The sequence below is a fragment of the Nymphaea colorata genome, chromosome 3 (assembly GCF_008831285.2).
Source record: "Nymphaea colorata isolate Beijing-Zhang1983 chromosome 3, ASM883128v2, whole genome shotgun sequence".
Taxonomy (NCBI): Eukaryota; Viridiplantae; Streptophyta; class Magnoliopsida; order Nymphaeales; family Nymphaeaceae; genus Nymphaea; species Nymphaea colorata.
In genome coordinates, this window is record NC_045140.1 from 25,272,943 (window position 1) to 25,296,012 (window position 23,070).

General features: G+C 42.6%; 4 protein-coding genes across 4 annotated transcripts; 2 read left to right on the top strand and 2 right to left on the bottom strand.

Moving 5' to 3' along the window:
• The first annotated feature begins 5,715 nt into the window (after positions 1-5,715).
• LOC116251021 (adenylyl-sulfate kinase 3) lies at positions 5,716-12,316 on the top strand. The gene is made up of 7 exons (XM_031625075.2): positions 5,716-6,542; positions 9,358-9,498; positions 10,537-10,686; positions 10,893-11,011; positions 11,076-11,160; positions 11,501-11,547; positions 11,975-12,316. Exons 1-7 carry the CDS (start codon positions 6,197-6,199, stop codon positions 12,071-12,073), a joined length of 987 nt encoding a protein of 328 aa, XP_031480935.1. The 5' UTR covers positions 5,716-6,196; the 3' UTR covers positions 12,074-12,316.
• Positions 12,317-13,062: 746 nt separating this feature from the next.
• LOC116250416 ((R)-mandelonitrile lyase-like) lies at positions 13,063-15,513 on the bottom strand. The gene is made up of 3 exons (XM_031624041.2): positions 14,772-15,513; positions 13,497-14,385; positions 13,063-13,387 (listed from the first exon to the last, which is right to left on the bottom strand). Exons 1-3 carry the CDS (start codon positions 15,487-15,489, stop codon positions 13,312-13,314), a joined length of 1,683 nt encoding a protein of 560 aa, XP_031479901.1. The 5' UTR covers positions 15,490-15,513; the 3' UTR covers positions 13,063-13,311.
• A 1,799-nt stretch (positions 15,514-17,312) lies between these two features.
• On the top strand, positions 17,313-18,968 carry LOC116250193 (uncharacterized). Its single transcript, XM_031623670.2, has 2 exons — positions 17,313-17,618; positions 18,215-18,968. The coding sequence occupies exon 2, from the start codon at positions 18,351-18,353 to the stop codon at positions 18,837-18,839; it is 489 nt and encodes a 162-aa protein (XP_031479530.1). The 5' UTR covers positions 17,313-17,618; positions 18,215-18,350; the 3' UTR covers positions 18,840-18,968.
• Positions 18,969-20,709: 1,741 nt separating this feature from the next.
• On the bottom strand, positions 20,710-22,061 carry LOC116250194 (histone H2AX). The gene is made up of 2 exons (XM_031623672.2): positions 21,774-22,061; positions 20,710-21,145 (listed from the first exon to the last, which is right to left on the bottom strand). Exons 1-2 carry the CDS (start codon positions 21,966-21,968, stop codon positions 20,924-20,926), a joined length of 417 nt encoding a protein of 138 aa, XP_031479532.1. The 5' UTR covers positions 21,969-22,061; the 3' UTR covers positions 20,710-20,923.
• Between the last annotated feature and the right edge of the window lie 1,009 nt (positions 22,062-23,070).

Sequence of the window (23,070 nt, forward strand, 5' to 3'; positions counted from 1 at the left end):
ACATGCATGGTCGCTAAAGTATAGAACCCAAAGGAAGGGACTTTGAACAGCAAAATGCCCTCCCCCCTATCATTCAACCACACTTGAGCTGTAGCTCCATTTCCCATAGACCATCTGACCTCCTTTTTAATGGCGTCCCAACCCCATTCTATACCTCTCCATACGCAAAAAATAGTTTCACGGGCACTTTCCTGACCTTTGGTATAGTTGGCCCGCAAAGCTTATTAGTGTTTACACTGTGTAGAATGTGCCTATGGAGACACTCCATAATACCAATGAAAAGGAAGGGTGACATTGGGTCACCTTGTCTGAGGCCAAAGGTTTGAGGACTGAAATGATAAAATCATAAAAGCATGTTGCTACCACTTGCCCAAGGGTTCAGCATTTCTTTGGAGGTTTGAGGACTAAATTATAAAGAAATAGAAAGGAGGAGTGATCTCCTTTCTTTGGACAAAGGTTCTTTAAGCCGAATCATGTATATTTGTTGTCTCTTCGTCTTTCGCCTTTTCTTTTTATTCCCATTACTTATTTTAAACCGTTTGAATTGATCCTAGAAAGATCCGTTAGCTAGTTAAGCATATGAGGGGATGTTTGGATGACACTTCAAAACCAGATTTTTGGAGTACTTGAGTGCCATCAAAAAGTTGAGGGAAATCCCGTTTTGACAAAACCTGGTTTTGTAAAAAGAAATAAAAAACCTGGTCCCTCTTAGGTTACTTAAAATCCAGGTTTTGGATGTGTTACCCAAAAAAAAAAAAACCAAGGTTTTGAAAACCCAATAAAAAACTTGGTCTTTGTATAATTTCTCAAAACACTGATTATGTGAAGATGTCATCTAACAGCCCCTTCGGCTTTTATATGGTCTGAAATGCTGAACCCTTGGGCAAAAGAAATATTTAGCTTACCAAGTAAATCGGTTGTTCTTATAGTGTAGGTTAAACGGGGTTGTTTAGCAGCAAGAACATTTTGTGAGTATCATATGAATATGTCTCAAAGATAATATGTCTCAAAGATAGTAGCAAATTCATGGATAGTGTTCAATCATATTTATGGGATACTCAAAGAATGTTCTTACTGCCAAATGACCCGTTACAGTCCACTGACAAACAGTTTTTATATATTATCCAACATAAGCTCCAAACAAGACGGTCTCATATTTGAAATAAATTGCACACATCACAATGTTCAAGAGCTCATATCTTTCACCCCCATGAACGTGCATATATGTATCCCATTTTTCCGTAATGTCAAGGTTGAATATATACACGTACTCTCCAGTAACTTCTCATAAAAAGTAAAAAAAACTGCCTTCACTTAATTTTAAACCGACAGATCTTGTGAGAATAACGGATTTACCATGCCTCTGCTTAGCAAGATTAGACAAAGTTCCAACTTAATTTCAAGGCCAAAACTCTTATTAGTCGAACTAGATACTGATGCCATGTACAGGAATTGAAATGGATTCGGATTTCAAAGTTTCAAGTCTGCAACTGAATCAGATTAAATCGGGCATGATAAATGGTGAAGCCTGCCATATCCGATGCAAACAGTTTGTTCCCCTGATCTCTAATCCCTATCTACATAGGAGTAATTTTTCGGTTGCTTTCAAAATGAACAAGATATTCATTTGTTACTACAAGCCGGCCATTTGTGAGCTTGTTCAGTGGCAGAGTACTCCTCCTTCTGAAGCCTATGCCTACACACTCGCCGCTAATCCAACCAAGAGGAAAGCTGTAAGAATTGTTCACATAGTGTTATTGAACATGGGGAAACATCCATGGAAAAAACATAAAATAAAGATGAGAAATGATTTAACGTGGATGAAATATTTTATAATCCATAGAAGGCGAACATCGACCTTACCCGATAGTGCACAATGACTTGTTTACCTATAGTGAATTTCAGAACAATTTCCAAATATTTCTCCTAAATGTGAGGATCAATTACAATAAAGATTTTCCTTATCCGAATAGCATTTGGTAACTTCTCATGCATTTCCAAACTTTCTTGATAATTCTCGATCTTCATCAGCGTCATTAACGCCTTTAATGCTGTTAAATGAGAGGCGCCCTCATCGTCAACGTATCATCTTCTTTCGACGTCTTGGTGGGGGACGCACTTTGTTGATCGTGAACGTGGCCCGGGCTGAGTCTCATGAATGCAATCCACATTGGTGAATGATTCAGAAGGGCGTATAAGTTTTCCAAGATGGAGAATATTTGGATGGCTTCTGGGATGACTAATGGCCAAGTTCCAAACATTTGATGACGAAGTGATCTCTATTTTCAAATATTTGATGACTAAGTAGTGTATGACAAGACCTCCACGACGAAAGTTTACTAATTGGGTGGACCTCGTGAAAAATGGGCTAGAAAAATGAAAGAATAAGTAGTCTATGACAAGACCTGCACCACGGAAAGCGTACTAATCAGGGTGCACCTTTGAGAAAGTGGGCTAAAAAAATTGAAGCGATTACTGCATGATGCAACACCTCGCATTGACGCATAGAAAAATGTAAAAATGATCAAATAATTGTATATATAGTCATGAATCTGTACTAAAATATTATACTGTTGCTGTTGCCAAACGGGCCCCAACAAATGACTTTTTAAACTTGCATGCAGCACGGCACATGCACTGGTGTGCTTTATCAAAAACCTGAACATTATTCGGTTGCGTTCGATTTTAGGATTAACATTTTAGATCTACTCAGACTTGATAATCTTGAAGATGATATCGTGCGATCCGATCAACCTCGAATCAAGGCAACATATGAGCATGCCACAACTGTTGGAAGAGGTAAAAGGAAAGGCGCCAATCTTGTTAACTCCAACAGCTGGTGATTATCATGATTGTAATCAAGACATTAAAGTCATGCAACTTGATAAATGTAATCAATCACCTTGAGCTGTCAATATGATATGCCCTGTCTCTCTTTTTGTGGGAAGCAGTTTCAATCCTGAATTCAGCTGCAAATCCAAGCAAAACCTTATTTGAATCATCAAAATTTGCCAAGCAATGAGAATGTTTGATCAGTTTCTGTGATGTTTTCTTGAGGCAGGTTCCCAATTCCTAACAAAGTAATTCTATCGCGGCGCGTTTTCAGATGCTCTCATTCTTTATGTATTTCAACTGAAAAGGCGCATTAATAGACCTAGACAAGCGTAAGGAGTTCTTATTTCTTAAAAGGAATTGCTCCGTTCGGTGAAAAAGAGGTTCATCCCACCACCCGAAGCGAGGCCCGAAGGCCCCCCATTCCATCTACCTTTAGGGTCATGAGTTGCATGTGTCAGTGATACCAACAGTGCACCTTTCAACTTGGATGTCGCACCCTACCACCTTAAGACACATGAACATAACGCCTACGAGAATCAAATTAGAGACCTGCCTTTATATAGAAAAAGGAATCACTCTCTCAACAACAATGGTTTATATAAAAAATGAAAAAAAAAAAAAAGGTGAACACAAAGTTTCAAAAGGAGAAAGCGAAAAATTCAGAATACTAACATAACTTCTAGGTCTTATTTTGAATCGATTAAGGCCTTTAACCTCAAATTGAGATCACGCCACTTTAGTGCTGAATGCCCATGCCATTTGGGTCACTTGATTCGAGTAAAAAAGATTTGACCCACCACCCGAAAAAGGTTGAAGTCTCCACCCAACCCACTTGATTGGCCAGACTAAGCTGTCAAGTATATTGATTGGGGTGCTACACTTCACCTCATGTGAAAAACCGGAATTGTTTGGTGACTGTGACACCAACTACTAACATGGAGTCTGGATTTTTTAGCTAAAGGGCACTCGAGTCATCAGTCTAGCTCTGATGTGGGCACTGACACCAGTCTGGCTCTAAGTCTCTAATGTGGACACCCTATATAATTTTGAAGTCATGGCAACGTAATTTTGAATGTCTTAATGAAATTTTTGATAGTTTGGTGTAGGAAGTGGCCCACACCAGCTCTAGTATCTTCACCACTGCCAACTTCCATGCACTTAAACCACTTTTCTCTCGCAGAATAGTGCTTCTTAGGTGTATGGGCACAAGGGTGTAATCCCCAAAAATTTGAGTGGAAGTAGGACAGGCTCCTCTCTCTCCGACTTTATTCACTCAATTATAAGCTATTAGGCGGTGAATAAGGTTATGAGATTTTGACCATATGTTTGATTGTCATTATGTGGTGAGAATAACTTTTACACAAACCAAATGTCATATATACAGACAATCAAACACGACTACCTTCGTGATTGGTATGCCATCAGCAGCAAAAATAGAAATGCATGTGTACTCCATATGCCGTTTGCATGCAAATTCAAGTACTTATGTTTCTCTCCACACGTTATTTGGAGTTGGTGATAAACATTTGTTTGGATATGTTTTCACTTTCTCTTTGGGGTGATTTATCTCTCTGGTTCACCTTAAAATGAGAGAAAGTTTTTCCCCTTAAGATGAATATGAGTACCAAAACTACCAGAGTTAAGAGTTATAAGATTTTTTTTGTAATCTTCAATATGAGAATTTTTTATGCAACTTCTGCACTTAAGAAATTACAAAACTAACAGAAATAATTTTCTAGTTAATTTGTGTAAATAAAAATGATCAAACCTACTTCTTATTTCAAGTTTTCTTTTAATTGCCTTTTATTCTCTCCCTTTGATCTTTTTGAGGCTGCATTTCCTTTTTAGGCTGCATTTGATGCATAGAAATTTTGGACATTGTTTGGATGGAGAGAACGAGAGGGAAAAGTGTGGATGGAGAAGAAAGGAAAGGACAGGACATTGAAAGGAATGTGGAGAGAAAGGAAAAAGAAGGCAAGGGAAGGATCGTCCATTTATTTCCCTTTCAATCTCTTCATTTTTGAAGGGATTTGAATTACATTATAGAATAATTTTCTTTTCTTTTCCTTTCTTTTATTTCCTTTTCTTTGTATCCAAACACATCCTTATTAATTAGTCATCCAAACACACGACAAACTTTTCTTTTCATTTTTGTTTCCTTTTCCGTTCATCCAAGCGGGGTGTTATTGTACAATGGGATAACTTTTCTATATTTGTAGAGATTATCTTTGGTTTATCAAATGTTAAAAAAATTGTCACCCTTAACAGTGGATTCGGTGAAATTTAACCTGAAAAGACAAATCAGAGGTAGGGGGTCCGACTGTTTTTGAGGTAGAAATTTGAGGCCCGTTGAACTGCCTCCTTTCTCGTCTCCCTTTCTACCTGTTGGAGGAGAGATCGTCGGTGGTGAGGATGCGCCTTCTACTAAAAATACAGAAAAGGTGTCTTAACTTTGACTAGGGAACGGAACTTTGCTAAGCAAAAAGAAAAAAAAAGGACTAATGCCTCCTATTACTTACAAGGTCAAGGAAAATCCCAAACCAGATGATTGGAACAACCCCTTGTAATGGATTTCAGCACTTAGACAGAGTATTTACAGGCTACGATGACTAAGACCAGGCGTAAAATACTTCATGTGCATCAAACACAACGTAAATACTTTCAGATTTGGCTTCTAACAATCGTACTTTCATATGGAGAGAGCCTGGACATTCAAACCCGAATAGTGGAGGGATGGAAACAAAAGCCAGCCGGAGGTCCTAGCAGTGTTGTATAGAACGCGTCCGAAACACGTGATTGTGATTGAAAGGAGACTTCTCGACTAAGACCAGACGAGTCGAGTCATCAGACTCCCCACTACCAAGGGAATGGAGCTTCGAAGCGCCTTTGACTCCTAAGCCTTTGGTCTGGCTCTCTGTCTCCCTCTCCCCTCTTCCCGGGAAGTCTCCATGCAGGATCAACAGAGATCTAATTTAAGAAATCCTGATTCCAAATCCCTCCCCCGCCATCGCCATCATCATCGTTATTATCATCATCGTCGCCTTTACTATAATGTATCGCCATAAACTCTTAGCACCCTTACGTTCCCCCGGCACGAGGGATTTTAACAGGTCAAGCCGCTCCGATATCTCAGCTCCCTCGTTACTTATGGCAACTGTTAATTTTCGACCATTTTCCCAGCCGAATGAGTCTCTTGTTTCTTCCTAACCCCTCGCTTTTACATCGCCCTTGTTGTTGCGTAATGTTCCCACCTTCTTTCCCTCGTTGTTTCTTTAAATAGCGAGGGATTCCGCAAGGTTCCCTCTCCACCATGCGCCTCGGAGCCTCTGATCTGTGTTTGATTCCGGTCTTGTGAGCGGAGATGTTGGCCTTTCCTGACGCAATAATTGGGGCTTCTGGGGGCGAATGCGAGTGTGCGAGGGGCTATTTTTCGGGGCTTAGGTTTGCGTCTGGTTCAGTTACCTTTGTGGGGAGTGGCTTCCTTGGAAGGAGGAGTCCGTTGAGGCAGAGCTTGAGGATCTCGGTTCCCGTGAAGGAGATTAGTGCATGTTGTTTCTGCATACAGGGCAGGCAAAGCCGGGAATCAGTGCCGAAGATGGTAAACGTCAATGGGGAGGGAGGCAAGGAATGCTGCGGCGGTGAGGATCTGCTAATTGAGTCGAGCTCGGATTTGTTTAAACATGGGGATGATCGGTCTACGATGGCAGGTTTACCTTTTGGTCTCTCGCATTCATCTTGATATTTTTGTTTTTGTTGGTTTTCTTCTTGGATGATTCTGTTTGTCTAAGATTGATATGGCGGCGCGAGTTCTGTTATGCATTTCGGTGTCTCCATGATTGGCGGTCTCTTTCTTGTGGTGATTTAAAATGTAGCATTCCAAGCAAGCTACATAAATCAGTACGGGTCGTAGATTTTTTCCTTCCTATATGTAGTCGACAGGAGAAATACTCAGCAGTGAATGTACATCCGATATCTCTCCCTTTACTTTGCGCCGGCATGTCCTTTTGAATGTATGTCTGTGCTGGTTTTGTCATTGACCTTACGTGCACTCCCTTGAAATCTTCATAACTCTGAAATCCCTCTCTTTTGGTGTTTAGATGGATGGGGTTTTGGTTAAAGGACCTAATGGATATTTACAATTAAAGAAAAGGTTGATTAGGAAGACCTTTGCAACTGTTGAATTACCTTGGCTCAATGACTTGTACACTTCATTTTTAGAAGAAACAACCGTGGATTTCCATTAGCTTTGAATTCGATAGCCTTACTTGTTCATCGAAGAAGAAAAAATTGTTTGTTCCGAAGAAATAACATGAATGATGTTTAAACTTTAAACGGTTGGTTCCATTTCTTGTACGGAAAACAAATCATGAAGAAGTAACAGCAGCCAAAAGGATATGCCCGATGTGAAACAAGTTTGACAGTCTATAGAGGTTGTCTACCTCCAGTAACGGTTGAAAGTATAAGAAGACTGTGTGGAGCTTGGCCTTGCTTTTCTATAGGAATCAATGGTGACATCTGGAAAATCATTGGCATCTTATATCCTGTCTCTAAGTGCTTTGGCAGTGACAAGCAATTCGGTGATTAGGTCCTTTCTTCGCACCCTTTCAGTCCTAGAATGCTTCTTTTTTGTGTTCTCTTGGTTCTATTTCCCTTGTATCTTATGGTCAGACTTCCTAGTTTATCTCTCTCCCTCTACTTCCACTTCTTCTCTAGCACTGGATGCACAATATTTTAACGATCTTGGAGGCTAGGACTGACATTTACCTTCCTATGAACCCAGTGATGACTGGAAATTGGTGATACGTACACATAATTTCAGAACACTATTAAGTCTTAAGTCTTAACCATTGCTTCTGATGCAATCCTGTTGAGGCATTTAGCATGGCATGTGAGAATAACTGGCATATCCGTGTAGTACAGCAGTTTCTAGACTTGGTTACACCAGAACAACTGGGTACATTTTGGATCAGGCCTGGATCAGACTCAAATTTGATCCAAAATTTCAAACAATAGAAATAATTTTATTGTGTCATTTTTTGCAATAAACAAATATTTTTGCCTTTAATTAATGTGATTATATGTATGAACTGTTTGAACTTATAAAATATTTTCTTTCTATATGCTATAACTATTTGAAATAAAATATTTTCTTTTCATGTTTTATGTGTTAGCTTACGAATTGATCTTCTTCAATTTTGTAGACCATACATGAATTTTATATGTATATTTGTGTATGCATACCCTGCCACACTCCGTACCTCCATTTTTGAAAATGTTGTGTCCAAACTCCAAACCCATATTGTTGTACTCCACCCACACCCATACTGATGTGACTTAGCTGCTGAGGACAGTTCCCTGGACCTTTATTTCCAGAAAATATGTATATGCAACATAACAATACACAAGAGGTGTGTGACACATTAAATGGTTCCCAGCCAAACGGCAGACTATGTCAGTCCCCTGCTTTCCCCAGGATGCATGGGAAATAACAAACGGTCACTAACTTTCATTGGTGGTTTAAGTTTAGATTTTCATATGAGTCTTAGACATTATTTTATCTTTCTTTACATTTCATATGCAACCTTCTGTGAATGACCTGATCCAGCTTCTCCATCTCTTGCTGTTAGTAATCATTCCAAACTTTTTGCTTGCAAGTGAAAGCTCCCTCAGAATCCAGTTCAGAAAGCTGGCTCCTGGCTTCACTAGTTTCATAGGACACTGTCACTGTGCAGCCTCTTGGCTGTTGCTGCCGGAGTTTATTGCACTGAAAGGGGTCTGGACTAGATGCTTCTCTCCTCTTCTTTTCTTAACCTACTCTGACCACAGAAGCCAAAAGTGTTAGGATTTCTAGGAAATAGAGGCTCTATGGAATAACTTCATATAGCATTTGGGGAAAAGGTTTTGCCTTTGTACATGGGGTTAATTCTGAGTGCTTATTTGACATGAGATTGATGCCTTATTTTCATTTGATATTTGTTAAGCACGTGCGCTCTATGTAAATCCTCCTCCTACAAGTGTTGAATATGCCAAAGGCTACTACTAAGTAACACAAATATTGTATGAAATATTTTTGCAAATTGGAAAATCGAAAGGGCAGGATGCAACAATATATCAAAATTTATCAGGTTGAACTTTTGGAGTTGTGAGTATTTTTTTATCTTGCAAATAATACATGCTTTAGAATCTGATGTATTTGAAACATATCCAAATTTGAATCTGCATGAACCAAACTAACTGAACATTTTACCAAGTCAAGCTGTTCTGCTTGCAACACCAGAGAAATGTCTAGACCCGACATTCTAACATTGGAAACGAATCTTTAGGTGCATGAGCTCCTGATTTGTCACTGACTCACTTTTAGGCCAGTTGTGGGAAGTCAATGAGCCCAAAGTTATGCCCACATCTTTTTCTGATGAAATATGTTGCATCTATGAGGGAATTTTTGTTGTCATCCACCTGTACTCCTAAAAATTTTCCTGTTTTTGGATCTACCTGAATTTTTGTGATAAAATGTTTTATCAGGGAATAATAAACCTTTGGTGTCTACTGTTGGGAAGTCAACAAACATTGTCTGGCAAGACTGTTCAGTTGGAAAAGCTGAAAGACAGCAATTACTTAATCAAAAGGGCTGTGTGATATGGATTACAGGTCTCAGTGGCTCAGGTTAGTATACCAAACTCTTCACATTGAAGTTTGAAAGCCGCTGCAGCGTTGGAATTTTCTCACCAAGTTTGTCGGCATTTAGAAATTCATGAATATAGTTTTATCATCTGCATACTCATGTCAATTTCCTACGTTTACCTCATTAAAATGGCCTTCAGTGGCATGTCCAGCTGAAATGGTGATGAATTTAGCAACCTCGAACTCTACCTATCCGTTATGGTGCTTGTCGATCTGATCAGATTTAAACTGGGTACTGGTTAACTCTTCTTTCAGTTAGCAAAATTATACTATGCTTACTATTTGAAGAACCATGATATCCACTTCTTTTGTAGCCTATGGAACATATGGATGCTAAAATGGTTTCCAAAAACAAGTAAATGCTTATGGGAACAATTAATTCTCATCAAGCGCGATATCAACTTACTGCAGATTTATGATGACAAATTTATCTGGTTGCCCATTCAATGATTTCTTTTCCAAGGGATCCCGTTCAATGAAATTATTATAATCCTTTGCTTGATATTTCTATGAAGTTGACATTCTAAAATCTAAAGGGCAAATCTAAACTTCTCAGTGGCAACAACAATTTTGGCTGTTCTCCTGAGATTGAATCCTGCATATTTAATCTCTCTCTCTCTCTCTCTCACACACACACACACACACACGCACACACACATACACACATGCAAATAAATAAATAAATAATACATGTAAGTATGTGTATATATGTGATGCACATATTAGTGTCTGTGTGTGCACGTGCATCTATATCATATCATGTATAAGTTTCTAGGCAAGGTAGTTGGTTTTTCCTTTTACATTTGGAGTGGATCTTCTTGTAGTTTCTAAAATTTGCATCCCTCAAGAGATGCATGATCAGATTTTGCTGCAACTATTTCCCATCAAATGATCAACTTTTTCTGTCCAACTCTTCCTTGTTATATATTATTACTTTCAATATCTTCTTCCGTTGGTCTGTTCATATGTTGGCATTTTAGTGTTTATGTTCTTGCACGTTGCCGTCTTTATGAATTTCAGGCAAGAGCACATTGGCATGTGCTTTAAGTCGTGAACTGCATGCTAGAGGAAAGCTAACTTATATACTTGATGGCGACAACGTTCGTCATGGTCTGAATAAGGACCTTAGTTTTAAGGCTGAGGATCGTGCTGAAAACATACGCAGAGTTGGTGAGTAAATTTGCTGGATAGTTTTGCCTATACTTGATAAGGTGGTTTTGCGGTTTGAAGTTGATTTGCTTGACACCATCTTAGCTTTCAGTATCACATTAATCGCAATGGCAATTCCAAGTGTAGCACACTCTAATTTGGAATCCTGCTGTATTAACCTTCTTCTTTGTACTTAAGTTTCTAGAATCCTACTTGCCTAATTTCAGGGGAAGTGGCTAAGCTCTTTGCTGATGCTGGTCTTATCTGCATTGCAAGCTTGATATCTCCATATAGGAGTGACAGGGATGCTTGTCGTGCTCTGCTGCCAGATGCAAACTTTATCGAGGTTAGACTTGAACTTCGTTCCACCTTCAAAATTAAACTGGAATTTATTTAAATGTCTTTCCTAGGTTTATATGAATGTACCCTTGGAAATATGTGAGGCAAGAGACTCGAAAGGCCTCTACAAGCTTGCTCGTGCTGGGAAAATTAAAGGTATGTGTCATGGACAGTGAATTTTTTTTATGAAAGACTGAACGTTAGATACCAAAAAATCTTTTGGAGAAGCGAAACAGAGACTTCCTGCCCCTGATGGCATGAAGCTTATGAAAACCTTCCAGTGAGGTATCATTACTACATCAAACCAGTAAATACCCATAGGAATTTCTTCTTCCTCTACAGAGAATTGTATCCAGACTCTTATTATACTAATGGCACTCAAATCCAATGCTGCAACTTTGAATTAGAAGCCAACTGAATTTTGTGCTGACTGCATCTTTGTTCACGGAGGGTTTTCATGGCAACATCTAATATTGTCTTTTGCATCTTTTTGCAGGTTTCACAGGTATAGACGACCCATATGAGCCACCCTTGAATTGTGAGGTGTGTTTCACATGCAGATGACCACGACACATATTCTTTGCAATGCATTTCTTCTGTAGCATGCAATCGTTGGGCTACAGATGCATGTTTATTTGTTGCATGTGCTGAAATCACTGTCTTGGCTGTCCTCGTGCTTTTGTGTGTGTATGTGCACATGCTTGCTTCTGTTGAAATGACAATGTTGGCTGTGTTTGTTTTACACTGTCAAGCTGGGATTTTGGTTCTTTTTTGGCGTGTCATGGTAGGAATTGTCTTTGCAAGTTGTCATCTGAGTATGAATTTCAGTATGACCTATATGGATGGATGTCCTCTTGTCACGCATGTAAGCAGCTATTTTGCATAGTTCATGACATGCAATACGGTTCTCAATCTCCGACAGTTTTCTCCCTTCATTTTGATTTGAGGATGCAATTGTTGTTTCTTCCAGATTGCGATAGAGCATAAAGACGGGAATTGCCAATCTCCCAGCACTATGGCGGAGCAGGTGGTAGCTTACCTGGAAGGAAAAGGATTCCTATATGCGTAGCAACTTTCCCTCTCTCTCGACCGATGAGAAGAATAAGAGGAAGGCTAATGCACTCTCTCCAGCGCCTTTTAAGAATGCTTGTGCAGTTGAAATTGTTCACCTCATCCCATCTTCTGTTTCTAGTTTTTGTGATATATATATTGTATGTTCTCCGGTTGCAATTGGTGTCTATATCCAAATAATTTGGTAATGATTTGGAAATGGCCTTGAAGAATGCTTGTGCAGTTGAAATTGTTCACCTCATCCTATCGTCTGTTTCTAGTTTTTGTGATATACATATTGAATGTTCTCCGCTTGCAATTGGTGTCTATATCCAAATAATTTGGTAATGATTTGGAAATGGCCTTTGTCCTTGGGTTTAGAATTTAATGTTTTTTAGTTCTTAGGATATTTAGTCACTTGGTGAGCTCGATGTGTATGGATTGGCAGCAGCGACGCATGGAAGTGATTCAACAAATTTTGCGCCATCTCCGCTCTATGCTCTCAATTTCCATTGATAGCTCAGTCATGCTCCTGGATTGGCTTTCCATTGAAGTGAATATAGAACTTGGGTGAAATGGTGACACTGATTTGCTTCCACAAATTTTAACTTTCGACCTGCACTTTTTTAACTAGGTACTCGAGTGGATACTTTAATTTGTCTCATTCTTAAGAAAGTTTTGAAAAGAAAAGTGCACTTGGCTAACTTCAAGTGCGCGGTGGAGAGAGAGTTGCTTCTGACTAACTACTGGAAGCCCAATATTATAATATCGAGGTGCCTCCTTGGCCATAAATATATAGGAGGCAGCTTATCCAAAAAAAGGAACTGCAAACTGGTAATCGTTAAATTCCATTTCTTAAATTTGCCACGATGACCTGCTGCATAAGAACTATCCTCATTGTAATGGATCTTCTAAAAAGAAGTATCAACTGTCAACAAAAAAGGAGGCCGTTTCACCGGTTACGGGAAACACCAAAGCACACCAAAAAAAAAATGTGCGTAAGAAAAATCTCGAATTGTCGAAAACAGAAGGTACGCTCGTAACTCATGTGACGGCTGAACAATGCAATAGAAGAAAGAGAGATTGTGGTGTTGCGGGGACACTTTGCACTATTAACCCTCCAACAAGCTCTCTTCGTTACTACAGAAGACCTCTTCGGTGGAGATTCACCAACTCCTAACAAAGTGCGTCCTCGAAATGACAGGATTTGAAGCACAGGAAGAGGAGCGTGGCGCTGTGAATCGAAGAGCTACCACATCAGCTGTTAAAACGCTGTAAACTTCGGTGACTAGCATTTGCTCTTCTTCGTTCTATCAATCTTTTCCCCACGTACCTTCATCATGCAAAAAACATCAGACCAAGATCAACAGAAAGATCGAATTACCAGGAAGACGAAGAAGAAGAAGCAATGGTGGTCGATGATGGTCACGATGACATCCTACCTTCCGAGCATCATGACCGTGGCTTGCGGGTTGGTGCCTGGCGACACCGAGAACGTGGAACTGTCGACCACCCTGAGCGAGCTGACGCCGAAGACGCGGTACTGCCTGTCCACCACCTTCCCCACCAAGCAACCGCCGTGGTAGTGCCAGATGGTGGTGACGGCCCGCCTGCAGAAATCAGCTATCTCCCCGTTATCCGAGAGGTTGGCCGGCAGCCTCGGCCCCACGAACCTGAACCCGCTGTTCCCAAAGCGGTCGACGAACTTGAACGGCGACATGGACTCGCTCGCCATGACGCGGGCGAGGAGCCGGACGCCCTCGGCACAACTGGCGAGGTCCGCCGGCTGCGAGAAGTAGTTGAACCGGACGGACGGGTTGTCGCGGGCGTCGGTGGAGGCGAGGCGGAGGGTGCCACGGGATCGTGGGGAGGCGACCTTTGCCATGAGAGTGGCGATGGAGAGGCGAATGGGTAGGAAGAGAGGGAGGAAGGGGGAGGCGAGGTAAGAAGAGAAAGGAAGGACGTTGGAGGCGGCCTCAATGAAGGCCGAGCCACTGGGAGGGATGCCGACGGTCTGGATGAGGGCAGAGCGGAGGGGAAACGGGGAGAGAATGGAAACGCTGACGCGTGGGTTGTCGACGACAGACTGGCCGACGTCCGGAAGGTTGTGAGCGGGCGGGATGCCCCAGAAGGAGAGGTGAGAGGCGGGGCCGATTCCGCTGAGGAGCAGGAGCTGCGGGCTGCCGAGCGCCCCCGCGCAGAGGATCACCTCGCCGCCGTTGCGCCGGATGAGTGCCCGGTGGTGAAATCCTTGCTGATCTCTGTACACCACACCATACGCTTCCTGCTTCGCCTCCTCCCACAACCACGTTGATGACGATGTGTTCTCCACTGCAGGCGCACCATTTTCGTCAACCAACGGAAATGAACGTGAAGACATCTTCCTTCCGTTAAGAAGGCATTACATACGGCCAAATTAAACAGAAAATAAACCTCTCTCTACTCTCAAGAAGGAGCAAAAGAAGAGAGAGAACAATCTACTAACCCGGAGGTATGAAAGCAGGAATTGGCATCTAACTAACCAAGAAAGAAGTACAAAAAATGAAGGATAATGAATGCGTTTCCATCAACAACAAGAAGTCAAAGAAGAGGGAGAGAACTGGCAAAAACCATGGAGCAAAAACCAAGAAAAGCTAGCAATCTAATATGAAATGCAGTTACGTTCAAGAACGAAACGAAAGAGAGAGAGAGAGAGAGAGAGAGAGTCTGATGTATACCGGAAACAGGGGAAAGGAGGATCTTCTCGACGGTGGCATGGACGGCAACCCTGATGTTGGTGCGTCTGGCGTAGGCCAAGAGATTCACCGAACTGTGTCTCCTGCCGCGCCCATCGAACGTCGACGCGCCGATCTTGGTCCCGACCAGGTGCTCGACGGTGTAGCCATTGTAAGGCGTGATGTTCGCCGCCAGCAGGCCGTCCCTCACGGCCTGCTGCCACGTCCTGACCGATGGTTTGAAGGCAACGGCGCTCTCCACCCACTCGTACGACCGGTTGACGAGCGCCATGTCCCACCCACCTTTCTCAAAGAACCCAGGGTGCGCCCTCGAGTAAAACCCAGCGTTGATGGCGCTGCTGCCGCCCAAGACCCTGCCCCGGGCGTTACGCACGCCGTCCTCCGAGGTGAAGCCCTGCGCCGGAGAGCGATATGCGTCGACGTTCATGATCGTCGGCAGAAAGCCGTCCTGGGTGGCGAGGCTCCGGTACTCGCTCGGTTGGCCCCCTCTCTCCAGAAGCAAGACTCGGTACTCTTCTGAAAGGGTGGCCGCGAGAGGGCAGCCTGCTGTACCCCCTCCTACGATGATGTAGTCGTATTCTTCCTCCTCGGGGAATTCCGTCGCGTTGAAGACGAAGCGTTTGTTCTGCCGTCCTGCGAAGGAAACAAGGAAGATGAATGGATGAACAAGAACCAACCTGCGTCGTATTCTTTGTCTCATTCTTACACACGCTCACAGATGGAGATTACCTTGATGGGAGGTGGGTCGTGGGTTAGAATCTGCGGCCGAAAGGTGAGAGGGGCGGGCGGCCACGATGCAAGCGAAGAAGAAGGAGAAGAGATGGAAGAGTTGCCGGCGCCGCTGCGTCTTCATCTTGGTGGGGTTCAGTTTGGAACGCCGTCAAATGGCGGTAGAGAGGTGGAACTTCTTTGCTTCTTTGATTTTCTTGGTGAAGGGAGAAGCTCTTCGCAGGTGGAAGGCAAGAGAGATGCCAACATACGCAGAGCGAGAGGGATTTCGCTTCGCGCCTGTGCTTGAATCTGTTGACTTGCTTTCATATCGTTACGCATAAAGCCCAGGGTTGGTTACAAGTCCGAATCCGGATTTGGATCCATATCCGCGTTATATGCAAGTGCAGTAACGTTGAATACGTATAGGTTTGTATTTCGAATCCCCGTGGTGACTGTCACGGGTTAGTAAGGCATGAATAGATTTCACAGCAACAATGGGAGAAAATTTCGCACAACCGGCTTGCATGCTCACATGAAGCTATAGCCATAGGAAGTAGACATAGTTAGAGACACTAACTATATTGTTAACAAATTTTCACTTTGACTATGAAGCAGTAATTCGAATATGGTTGGACTAGTCCATATAATTGGACCCAACTTCACCTAAGTTTCAATACTAAATTAACCTTTCAATGAGTGGGTTCCATGGGGGCGTACGCCCCCACAAAGACCCCACCTACCTACTGGCCTAGAACTAGAAGTAGGTATATTGGGCGCCAGCCAGAATGCAGAATGAGTTGAATAACTTCAACTGGACTGGGGCTTAGCTTGTACAGTTTGCAAGCTTTGGCTTCATGTCAACTTGCCTAACAAGTGAGTGCAGCTCAAGCTTTCCCAAAAAATAATAATAAGTGTTTCTTAATATAAACGTATTTTAAAAAGTATACTCATAAATTATTGTACTTGTCCTAAAATTACGTATTCGTGTTTGGGTTCACAAGCTCGAGTTGTCAGCTTGTCCATTGTGATTTTGTTGCAAAGAGTGTCCATAAGGACTCTGGATTTGTTTAACGTTGAGCCAAACGTATACGGCGTGAGTAAAGTTGGTCTAGTTTGTCCTATACCATTTCAAAGTCAAACGCGACAATGACCTTATGTTTCTTCAGCTCACCATCATATATCAGATTTTATATAAGGTTTCAAGGAGATTAAATAATAGAAAATAAGGACATATATATATATATATATAGGCAGACCGTTTGAACAAAGTTAGTCATCTTGCTATGATGTGGAAGGAGTCAACCGAGCATCAATCGTAAGCTCCAACAGAGAAATGAGCGTTTAGCACTAGTAAACAATGTAATGAAATTCAGTGTTGCTTCGAACGTTCAGCATTAACTTAAATAATAAATTTTGCATAATTAATTTATTTATTTATTTATTTATTTATTGCAAGAACTCGGGTCACACAAGGCAAGGCATCGGCCAGCCTAATTAAGGCTGAAGGCAAAAAAGGAGTCCTCGAAATGGACCCAGTGGGTCCACTCCAATCTCTATCCGCTTTATATCCGTTGCGTGCTCTTCCGAACAAAAATAAATTTAGCGATATGGACTAAAGCCCAGGCCCCATGCGCAAGAAGTAATTTAATATCTGACGGCTGATCAGCCCTGTGTTGTTTGGGGAAGGTTCGGATCCGATATAATGGTTCGGACATCCGATTTGTCGAGGTAGAAGGGCCCGAAGGTGACCGTTGAAGGATCCAGATCACAACCAACTGGCGACCGGCTATAATCGGGCGGGGGGCGAATAAAAGAGGGTAGAGAGAAGGCGGGTTGCGCGCGAGAGCCTCGTCGTTCCGAGGCCGAGGCCCTTTCCCCCCACACCGTCTTCCCCACCATCCTTCCAGGAAGGGCCAGGGCTACGGCTTGCAGGATTAGCTCGGAAACTTCCTGCCTCTTCCGCCATCCTTGTCCCTTCCCCTCCTTTTCCCGTGTGGGGATCCTTCCTTTCCTTTCTCTTTCTGGCTTTCTTCCTTTCTCCTCCTTGGTTTTGTTTCTCTGTTTGTGATCGCAGCCGCAGGAGAGGTATCTTCGGGAGCGTGCGCCGAGGTCCAGGCGGTACCAACCTCTTGCTCGGTCTTTTAACGTCGTTTTTAATTTCTTTCTTGCGCGTCGCGATTTCTCGTTGCTTGGACGTGGAAGAATTCTTTTCCGTGTCGTCGTTTTCGGTTTCTATTTCGATTCCTTATCTTTGTTTGTCGTTGAAAAAAGGCAGTGGGAAAGGTGGGGGATCTTGTGTTCTTTTTTTCTTTTTTTGCTCTTGCTATATGTTTTTCCTTGTGCTGCCTTAATCTCTTTCTAGCTTTTGTTAGGATTCGGGGCTTTTTTGTGAAGGGTTCTTTCCTTTTGATAATCCGTTTTAGAATGGCTTGAGTCGGTATCGTTTTTCGTGGCTTAGTGTTTTGCCGAGGCTTCCGAATTTCTCCGTCATTTACATGATCAACGTGTCTTCTTTGTTTTTCTTCGTGCCCAATCTGCGGGGATTGGTTTCTCCTGTCCCTCGACTCGCTTCTTTGAAATTTCCAGCCGATTTAGGGGAAGGATGATTTCAAATTTTCGTGTATTTACCTTTTAGAGTTTCTTATGCAGTCATCTTTTTTTAGCTTCCTTCCTATTGACATTGCTTTCCGCCATTTCTATTTGGAAATCTGCAGAGAGCCGTCCGATTGGATAGGAATCCGTTTCTTTTCGTTGAAGATTAGCTTTCTTGTGGTCTTTTGTGGCCTAAGAGATCTGTGAGAGCATCTAATTGTGATCCCTTCGCCAAGGGAGGAGATTTTCTTGCTGGAGATGGCTACCGGAGCGGAGGTTACTGATACATCTAACCGGATTGACATGGACGAATCGGCCGAGCTATTGTTTCAGCGTCGATGCGGCTGCTTCTGGTTCAGTTGTTTCCCGTCCGACCGGTCCACGCGGAGGTCGTCGTGCATCCGCGGCGAGTGGTGGGAGAGGGTAAAGACAGCCGCCGAGGAGCCAGACAACAGCGACAGGTGGTGGGTAAGAGGATGGAACGCGCTGAGGCGAGTGAGGGAGTGGTCGGAGATCGTGGCCGGGCCCAAGTGGAAGACGTTCATCAGGAGATTCAATCGGCACGGCAGAGGCCGTCTTGGGAAGTACCAGTACGACCCGCTCAGTTACAAGCTCAACTTCGACGAAGGCGGGCCGAACCAGGAAGCCGACTACGCGTACGGCGACTTCTCCACGCGCTTCGCTGCCCCGCTCAACAAGTCCAGAGATCTCTCAAAAGATATGCCGGTTTTCATGGCGGCTCATTGACGACGACGAGCAGGATGAAACGAAAAACCGTAAGCTGAAGAATTACCTTATCCTCTCCATTTCTCCGTGTAAAATTCTGTTCTTCTTGCGGATTTTTTGTCCCCAATAAACTCATTGTATTCTTTTTTTTTTTCTCTCTCTCATTTTTTGGGTGGTGTTGCGGTAGACATCCATTATTTATTCAGAGTCTTGGAAAAGATTCACCTTTTCTTTTGCCGACGTTTGTCTTTGGAGCAATCCCTTCCTTTCCATGTGGGCTCAACTCAGCGAAATCGATCGACCTTTTGGCATTGCCTGGAGAACAGCGGGTGAAATAAGTTTGCATCTTATAGCATTATGTTGTCATATAGTTTGGTATTATTTGGTGCTGTGATGTACATAAGGAGGAAAATTGTATGTGCGAGCGCAGTCTTGCCGGTTACGGGTCGTGTTTGTCATGGAGTCTGGATCCTTACCATGCTCCATTTCAGCACGCACTTTGGATCTATACAATTAAATACAAAAAACTCTTCCCCGATAAATGAAATAAATAAGTGGTTGTTTGCAGCGTAGCTCGACTAAAATATCAATTTCATGCAAACCTTTTCTGTGTGAAAACATGATTATGTCAAATGAGACATGCCAAGTTTGAAAAAGAGGCCTCGCCGAGTCAAAACGATTGCGGCCTTTGATTTGTGGCGGTACCATTTTTTTACCTTATATGGTAATGACTCTCGTTCGTTAAAAAGGTCTAAAGGAATCGAAGCAGGGCTGTCATCGAGAGATCCCGTGAAGGTTTCTGTAAAGTGAAAACGGGCGATGACCTTGTCCCCAATTAGGCAGAGACCCTTTCAAAAAGGCAGGTTGGTTCTCCAACCGCCATTGAACTGCAAAAAGCGCTCGATATCAGCTATGCTGCAAGTTTAATCACGTTGCAATCAAGCCCCACCACTTGAGAATCATATAACTAACGAGGACGGTGAGGAAAGCTAAGAGCAAAGCCTAAGCCGGAACCAGAGGGCGAATTCCCAGATGATGACAGCCACGGCATTCCCGTTCGACCGGACGAAGGCCAACTGGGGACAAAAAAACCAGAAGCACCGCAGAATTGCTATCGCACGAAGAAAAGGAAACTCCCGACCCTCAGATAGTCGTTAGAGGGGAATTCACGGATCGGCCTGAGAAACTTCCCACGTTAACCGGTAGTTTGAGTGCCGTCCACCACGTGGTTATTAACGTGAAAAAAGAAAAAAGCCCAGATACCTCCACACCTCGCTTTGAGATGGCAATCGATCGATTCATCCTTGATTGAATCTAAAAAGAGGCCTTAAGAGAGGTCGGTGACCGGTACACAGCCAAAAGGGTTGAATCTGCGAACGTAGGGGCGAGAGAACCGCCCCAAGAAAAGCCACATCTATGAGGGAAAATTCTGCGCGCCAAAATAATTGGACCCTTCCAATTAAATGGCCAAACTAGACCGCCCACACAACACCAGCAATAGCCAATTCAAAGCGGACGCCTGCTATTCACACGTCACAGGACGGAACTCAAAAAAGACAAGGAAAAAAAATTACGATGACATGATGAAATTTTCAACAAATACAACCACATGAAAAATACACATTCTTGAATATGTTCCCCTTTTCAACTCATAAGCCACTTTTACCAGTTAACAACCAAGGAAGGAACTAGAGCCTTTTCCGACAATCAACGGCAGAAAACATTAACCAGAAGCCACTTCAAGATTAAGATGTCAGAGGCCTCCATTACGTTTAAAGCATGAAACTTCGAAAGGAAATGCATCTCCAATTCCCAACCATGAAATTCACAGACGCGCGCGATTCACAAGCGCAGAAAGAGAAGGAAGAAAAGAAGGGAGAGAGAAAGAGAATGAGAATGAGATTTGATGCCAATTTATATCATATTTGATCAAGAAACAAAGCCAAGGAAGCCCAAAATCAACCATCAGTATTTTCCATCAACTTCAAAAGGAATATACAGGATGAAAATCCTAATAACAGAAGTTCGTCTACACCACTCTACCCATTCCGGATCCCCACCAAAAACAAACGAAAATACTTGGAAGAAGGAGAAAAGTGAAGCGTCTAGAACTCCTGAGAGGCAGAGCCAGGCTCATCCTTGCCCTTTCCCGCCTTCTTCGGGAGGAGGACCTGGTGGATATTGGGCAAAACTCCACCATTAGCAATCGTGACGGTCCCCAGGAGCTTGCTCAACTCTTCATCGTTCCTCACCGCCAACTGGATATGCCTTGGCACGATCCTATTCTTCTTATTGTCCCTCGCCGCATTCCCAGCCAATTCCAAAACCTACATAATGAGAACAAGAAAAATCGTAAGAATGAATGAGCAAGAAAGAAGATCGAAAATATGGTCAAAATCTGAACAGGAAAGACATTCTACGAGATCCAGAGAAAAACAAAACAAAAAAGAAGAGGAAAATATTGCGATGATGGAAAATAGAACAAATCTCCGAAAGAAAAACAATAAGCAAAAACAAAACTGACCGAAAGGGATCGCTTTTATTTTCCACAAGGGAAAAAAAAAACTTCAGGACAAAATTTCCAAGACTAAGAACATCAACTAAATACTACTTTTCGTTATGCATCAGCACATACTAAAAGAGGAAACCAAAAACAACAACGGAAAACATAACGGAAATAGAAACAGCCATTTCTTTCATCGGTTTCAGGAGCAATAGTCACTCACTCAAGAAAAGACGACGGGGAAAAGGGGAAAGCACAAAGGAAGAAGCCGTTGGAAGAACGAAAAGAAAACATCGGTGGAAAAAGGAACTGATTCAAGATCGCATCGAATCGCAGCATTTTAGAAACGAAAACCCTAGATTGAATCATCAGAAAACAATCCAACGAACAGATCCACAGAAGAAAGGACATATAATCAGAAACGAATATCATAATTCCCTTTTAATCAATACCTCGGCTGCGAGATACTCGAGAACGGCAGAAAGGTAGACGGGGGCACCCGCACCGACTCGCTCCGCATACTTTCCGGCTTTGAGAAATCGGGCGATCCTCCCCACCGGAAATTGCAGACCGGCTTTCTGCGATCGAGATACCGACTTCGATGACTTGGGCTTCCCACGCCCGCCCTTGGTTCCTGTAGAACTCATCCTCCCACTTCTTTTCCTTGCGAAAGACGATAACAGAAGATGCAGGAAACCCTAACCCTGAGAGGAGAGAATCAAAGACTCGCTTGCGGTGAAGGGAGAGGCGGAGACGTTTATATGTAGGCCTCCCAGGAATGGCGCCCTTAACTCTTATTGGTTAGACCCTCGCTCCCATGGATTGCCAGCGTGGCGGTTAATCTGCGGACGCGTGTCCCAATGCTATCCCTTCATCTGATGTTGGCGGGAAAGGAAAAGCAGTCGTCTCGGGTCCAAAATGGCTCGCAATTTTCGGGCCGGCCATCGGGGTGCTAGGCGGCTATTTGGATCAATGTTCAGAGTGGACCCGAATTCAGAAGGTTTTCCTGCTCGGACATCTTTGGTAAGTTTACGTCCCAAATCAAACGGTGGATGATGATCGTTAGTCCAGCATGCAAGGGCGCACGTAGGAGTGAACAATGAGCTGGCGCATGAACAAGAGTTCGAGCTAGCTTTGTTTTTTTTATCGATTCAAGTTCGTTTAACGAAGCTCGCTAACCCAGTTCGATTTTTTTCTTTGGTTGTTTAGTTAGGGGTCGTTTGATGGCCTAGAAGTATGGAATTGGAAATATATTTCAAGAAATATATTTTTTGAGAAAAATGAATGGGAAAAATCTTTCTAATTCCCATTTTGATGTGTGTGTGATGACTGAGAAAAATATTTTCAAAAATATATTTTTGAGTTTGATGATAAATAAATATATTTCTAGATTTCTAGAAAATTAATTCTTAATTTGATAAGAATGAAACATTTACATAAATTTACATAAATTAGATAAATAACTACACCAAATAGATAAATAACCAACAATCCTCAATCTTTTTAGCACAAGAACAAAAATAACTATAGAAGAGTTCGAAAAACACATAAACGCAACAAAACAAGATACATATTTCCATCAGTGATAAAATATTTACATAAAATGTTCAAAAGAGAGGAAACGGAAAAAAATTAAATACTATTCACCATTCATGTTCAAACTCTAACCTTTCGACGAAAACCTTGTAGATCTGTTGGTGCGAGAGAGGAAGAGACAGTTTCCTGTGCTTCAGTAACAAGGCAAGCCAA